The sequence below is a fragment of the Mesoplodon densirostris genome, chromosome 3, assembly GCF_025265405.1.
Source record: "Mesoplodon densirostris isolate mMesDen1 chromosome 3, mMesDen1 primary haplotype, whole genome shotgun sequence".
Classification (NCBI taxonomy): Eukaryota; Metazoa; Chordata; class Mammalia; order Artiodactyla; family Ziphiidae; genus Mesoplodon; species Mesoplodon densirostris.
Genome location: NC_082663.1, coordinates 155,791,888 through 155,797,887, shown reverse-complemented (window position 1 = coordinate 155,797,887; position 6,000 = coordinate 155,791,888). Strand labels below are relative to the sequence as shown.

General features: G+C 48.2%; 1 protein-coding gene across 1 annotated transcript; it reads right to left on the bottom strand.

Annotated features, from left to right (window-relative positions):
- Positions 1–543: 543 nt before the first annotated feature.
- Positions 544–3,154, bottom strand: LOC132485874 (homeobox protein prophet of Pit-1-like). The gene is made up of 3 exons (XM_060092476.1): positions 3,046–3,154; positions 1,624–1,856; positions 544–882 (listed from the first exon to the last, which is right to left on the bottom strand). The coding sequence occupies exons 1-3, from the start codon at positions 3,152–3,154 to the stop codon at positions 544–546; spliced, it is 681 nt and encodes a 226-aa protein (XP_059948459.1).
- Between the last annotated feature and the right edge of the window lie 2,846 nt (positions 3,155–6,000).

Below are 6,000 nucleotides of genomic sequence, written 5' to 3'. Positions count from 1 at the left end.
GGATTAATTAGAAAACGTGGGGTCAGAGAAAAAGTGTCTGCTGGAACAGAAAGGAGAGGAATAAATTCAAGAGCTATTTCCAGGATAGAATGAATAAAACTTAACGATGGATTCGGATGGTGGTGATGGGGAAGGGATGTATAGGTAGACATTAAATCAAAAGCCTTATTGAAATCAGCTAGAAACAATGGGGATGAAGGTCCTCAACTGTGATCTCAATGAGCGAAGTCCCAAATGTTCTATCCCCTTCAACCATTTCCAGCCACCAGCAGCAACCACTGCTTCCCTCAATGTCACTTTTCCACCAGTCACCTCCACTGGGGCTTTTTACCTATATCTTCCAGTAGTTTCACCTCCTTAAATTCACTCAATTAATCAGCTCAGTGAGCCTTCATCATGATCTCCCATTTTAACATTCCCAGACTCTGAGCTATCATTCACCATATTTCTACTTCGCCCTTAGAAGGAAAGGAAACCACCCAGTTTTCTCTGTTTTGTGAGGGTCACAGGCTGGGAAATTACCTTATCAGTACTTGTTTAACTTTAGTTCCAGGACTTGGGTGGCTCAAGGATGAGGGGAAGCATGGATGGGGGTGGAGGGCAGTGCAGATGACCAGCAGGGGTTGGGTGCAGGGTGGGGTACCAGTCTTCAGAATGGTGGGGTCGAGCAAAGGAACCACCAGTGGAAGGCTGTGAGGGAAGGGCATGGTTGTAGGGGTGACGGAAGCAGGTCATTGGGGGAGGTGGTGTTGGGTAGGAGTAGGGGCAAGCAGGGCGCTCAGGCAAGAAACCGGAGAAGGTGGCAGGAGACAGATGGGCCAGTGGCTGGAGCAGTGACTGCTCTTGCTTCCTCTGCTTAGGTCTGTGGTTCTGGAACCAGACCTGAGGAGGAGGGAGAATAGCCACGTTAGAGCCCCTCTCTCAAATAGGTGGCATTGTCATATGCAGCTACAGACTGGTACAGGGCATAAGACTCCCCCACATCCCCAGAGGAAGTAAAGCTCTTGCAGAAGGCATAGCTGAACCAGGACTAGTGACAAAGCAAGACCCACACCATTCCCCTAATCCATATCTAAATTTGCCCTGCTACAACTTTGGGTGAGTAAGAAATGTCAACTTGTAAAAAGAAAGAGATAAACATGACACAGTGGCATTTCACCTCCACAGAGAATGGGAAATTTCCTCTAGGGTTATTAGAGACTAAGACTATGGATGAGTTTAATTGTTACAGACCAGGTTAGATTTAGGGTACAGTTTATTCTTAAGATTAAGTAACTCTATGGTTAGAATTGAGCAAGCATCAGGTTGAGTTTCAAGACCATGGTTAGGGACAAGGTTACATACGTGTGTGAATAGTTAGGATTGAATTTCTGTTGGAGTTCACATCACTGTTAAGGTTGGAGTTTGACATTGAAATTCAAGTTAGATTAGGTTAGCCCCAAGGTTAAACTCCAGTGAAATTCCTGACGTAGATGAGGTTATGCTGACTGTTGGGTAAGACTCTGTTCTGGTGAATATTTGGGTTAGGGTTATAGTGCCCTGAGAATTTATGCCCCAGTAGTTCCCAATCACCGAATCTGCATTTCTTCAGGGGATGGGGGGCAGAGGATCCTGGGCCATCACCTGGATTCTGGCCTCGCTGAGACCTGTGTCCCGGGCCAGGCCTTCTCGGGCCCAAATGTCAGGGTAGCGGTTCCTCCCAAAAGCTGACTCCAGCTGTTCCAAGTGCGCTGGACTGAAGGTGGTGCGGTGGTGGCGCTGGGAGTGTGGGCGACCCCTCTGTTCTCCTTGTGAGCAAAGACTTGGTCTCCCCACTCCTACACCAGAGAGGTTCCTGTAGGGCTGAGTGCTCATGTCTGAGAAGGAGGTGGGGGGGAGAGTTTGCTGCCACATGGATCCACCCATCCATCCCAGACCACATATGCTGGAACCCCCAGATTCTGCTAGGACCCAGTGTATTGCTCATATACTCTGCCCTGACCAGAAATTCTTCAGCTTTCAGAATTAGCTGAATCCAGCTCAGCCTTGGCCCTGCTTCACTTCTGATTCCCTTAACCCATGCTGCCCTCTCCACATGAAGTCCGCCCCTCAGTCTCACTTGTCCTAGGCACTCACGCTCCCTCTGCCTCACTTCTGCACCTTGTGCCCACTCCCCATTACACTCCCCCAGATGCATCCCCATGTAAGGCATGCCCCTCCATAGCCTTTCATCTCTCTCAGCACACATACCACCTTCCTGGGTCTCACCCTGTGGAGCTCCTATTCGCTCTGACAACCTAACAAACTGCCCAGGTCTCTGTCTATGACCCCTATGACTTGCTCCCTGCTCTCATGGTTCACATGCCACTTAAACCTTTATATTGTTCCCATTGTCCTATTCCCTCCACCTGGGAAGATGAAACATTCCTCACTCTTCTGCTCAGACACACCCTCCTCACACATACATTTCATCTTCTCCCCTATCCCAGTCCTGGCCTGGCCACCAGGCTGCAGGAACCTGAGCTCGTGGGAAAGGCCTGCCTCTTCTCCCTACAGACTCACTAAGCCCCCACACTAATTAGTCTGAGAGCCAGCTGGGGAATAGAGAACAGGAGCAAAGGGAAACACCTGGGAGGCACACACTGAGAAAAGATATCTGGAGTGAGGATCCCATCCCCATGGGGACCCAGGTGGTAGTCCCTACGCAGTGCTCACTGTCCACCTGAGCCCCCTGCTCTCCTCGGATCCAAAGCCCTGGCCCCTCCAACTCTCTTCCTTGGAGAAAGCAGTGCAGTGAGCAAACTCTGAGGTCAGGAATGAGGAGACAGCTTTTAGCTCAGCCTCTGGCTCCTCCTCATCTGTCAGGGTCTCAGTGGGCCACTGTGTAAAGCAAAGGAGTTGTATCGTCCCATGTGTTCTAAGATTCCCTTGTTTTTACCATGCTAGGATGCTGGTTTTTTATTTCTCCTCTTCACTTTCCTCGTGGCGAACCATCGCCCCACGGAACCTGGGCATGGAGCATGCACACCTGCTGTCTCCTCAGGACCACCCCAGAGATTCACTCACCCACCGTGGAGGTCAAAGTCCCAGCGGCTGCGTAGCCCTCGGGCCAGAGACTGCTGCAAACTCGCCCCTTCTTTTGTTTACCCTGCTCACTCTTCCCTTCTGCATCCATGGCTCACAACAAAGACCAAAGACAGCTCAGTCTCGTGTCCCTGAGTCTCTGATTCTGGATCAGTCTTTCTCTGTTTCTGTTCCCCTCTATGCCTTGTATTTCACTGCTTTCCCCCTGTTTATACCTCTCTCTGAATCTCTCTCCCTGTGTAGATATAGATAGATAGACCTTTTTCTCTCTCTCCTTTTTTCTAACTTTTCTTTCTATTTCTAATTCCCCATTCCTGTGCTTGAGTATCATCTCATTCTGCCTTGCCCTCACCCTGTTTCTCTGTTTTAGTCTGCACTTTTCTCCGCCTGCACCTTCTCTCTCTGGGATGCCGTTCTCTCCTTTTGCTCTCAGATGTCTACTTTCCCAGCTTGCAATCCCACACTAACTCTTTCTCCCTGAGCCTTGGAGGAGTGACCTGTTCCTCAACCCTGTGAGCCCATCCAATCATTGCCTGGTCGCCAGAGCCCCCATCATCAGGGGAGGATCACAAGCCAGATGAGGGAAGGTGCTCTGTTGGAGGGTCCAGGGACTGGGGCCAAGAGCTCATATTCCCAGAGGACCAAATTCTTTTGTCCTGTTAAATCCCCTCCTGAGAGCAGGCAGGGGAAGGAAGAGAAAATGCATTCCTCCTGAGACTCCTCCTCAGAACCTCATCATGAGGGGAGAGGGAGAGGGAGAGTTTGTGCAAATGGAGACCAGGAGTAGGGCCTGCCTTGTGTCTCAGTACGTGGGTGATTCCCAAAGACTTCTTTCCAGGAAACTAAAAAACTAAAAACACAAGTACATTCTGGCCCCTCCTAAATATCCTGATTCTCAGAATACACTGGACACCCCGTCAGGACAACCTGAACCATAGGATGAGTCTCCCAGACACCATAGTTCTCAAGTACTTTCTGATTTCCTCTCCCAAATGTCACCTCCTCATTCACTCAGAACCCCCCAGGACTTCCTGACCCTCCAAGGTCACCCAGACCATCAGAGAACACTTACCCTCAAGAGCATCTGTATTCCAGGTGCATCCTGATCTCCCTGGACCTCAGGACTCTGCAGAAGACTGAGATTCCCATGACATCCCGACATTCTGATTCTTCAAGGAAACCCTGACATACCCAGCATTGCTGAGCAGTCAGGACACCCTGATACCCGCAGTACTCTGCTTCTTGAGATTACTTAGATCTAGGAACTACATTCTGACATCCGTAGGACATCCTGACCCTTTAAAGACAACCCAATATCCTAGGACTCTAGGGTTCTCTAGGACACACTGAAACCTAGAGTATTCAACATCAACTAGGAGATTATCCTTGTCCCCCGCCATGAAGTTCTGAAATGTCAGAATAGACTGAATCAATGAGGGCACCCTAATCCCCTTGGAACACACTGTACTCATAGGACTGTCTGATCCCCAATGTTATGCTAATCCTTCACACACATTCTTGAAAAGAACAACTCAAGACAGAAAAACATGGTAATCTTCCAGGATCCTGAGGCTTACAATATGATGCATGGATCAGAAGTATAAGCAGCACATGAGAGCTTGTTAGAAATGTAAAATTTGAGGCCCCACTTCAGTCCTACTGAATCAGAATTTTCACTGTAACAAGATCCCCAAGAGAACTGACTGTACACTTGTCTTCATCAGCTCTGGCTGCCATAATAAAATGCCAAAGGCAAGGTGGCTAAAACAACAGGTATCCATTTCTTACAGTTCTGGAGGCTGAGAAGTCCATGATTAATGTGCCAGCTGCTTCCGTTCCTAAGAGACTTTTCCTGGGTTACAGACAGCCACCTTCTGTGTCTTCACAAGACAGAAAGAGAACTCAATCCTGGTCTCTTTTCTCTTCTTATAAAGACACTACTCTCATCTTGGGGCCTCAACCTCATGATCTCACTTAACCCTAATCACCTCCCAAAGGCCCCACCTCCAAATAGCATTGCATCACATTGGGGTTAGGACTCAACATATGAAGTGGTGAGGAGACACAAACATTCAGGTCATAACAACATAAAAGTCGAGAAACACTGATCCAAGATGCCAACCCCTCTCCCCCTACCCCAGGGTATACTGTGGCCTCCTAGAGAAACTCGAGCTGCATGACAGCTCTGCCTCCCAAGGTTCATGTAGTCAACTTGGATCCACAAGCACACACTGAATTCCAATACTCTTGCTGCCTCAAAATAGCTTAACCCTGTAAGGGAACTCTGACCAGCCATCCAAAGCAGCCTGATGATCCCAGGACACTCTGATAGTACAAAGAAACTCTGACCTACTACCCTGCTCCCCAAGACACTACAGGTTTGACTTGACATCCCAGGATACCATTATTTCCTAGTAGGCTGGGGAGGAGTTTTTTTCCAGGGCATCCTAATTCCCACTCAAACTTGACCTTCAAGGAAGTCTGATACCCAGGGTTCTCTCACCCTACCAGAGGCAGGATGGTGTGGTGGGGAAGAATACAGGTTCTGGAATCAGGCTGCCCTGGGTTCAAATATCAGCTGTACCACTTACTAGCTATGTGATCCCGGGCTCATTACTTTGTATCTCTGCACCTCAGCTTTATCATCTAAGAATAATAATACAGTCAATTCTCTTTATGTAGGTAGTTTTGTTCCATAAAGTCATGATAAACACTGAATTGGTGAATACTGAACCACTGTTACTAAGGGAAATAGGTTCCTGTGAGCCTCTGGCCACAATATTTTTGGTCAACCAATCAATACATAACATTGTTGTATGTGTGTCTCAGTTTAAATACACCTTACTTAATATATATTGTAAACTCATTAACATTGAACTCATGGCCAACAGCACTATAACTCATGCCTGAACAAAGATTATTTTCTCCGTTAAACAC

What these genes read in the sequence shown, in the direction of transcription:
- LOC132485874 (XM_060092476.1), bottom strand. Translation starts at nt 3,154, where the DNA reads ATGGATGCAGAAGGGAAGAGTGAGCAGGGTAAACAAAAGAAGGGGCGA. An exon ending in GACTTTGACCTCCACGGTGG is followed by an intron (nt 1,857 to 3,045) that starts GTGAGTGAATCT and finishes CCTCCTTCTCAG; the next exon opens with ACATGAGCACTCAGCCCTAC. An exon ending in TCAGCGAGGCCAGAATCCAG is followed by an intron (nt 883 to 1,623) that starts GTGATGGCCCAG and finishes CCTCCTCCTCAG; the next exon opens with GTCTGGTTCCAGAACCACAG.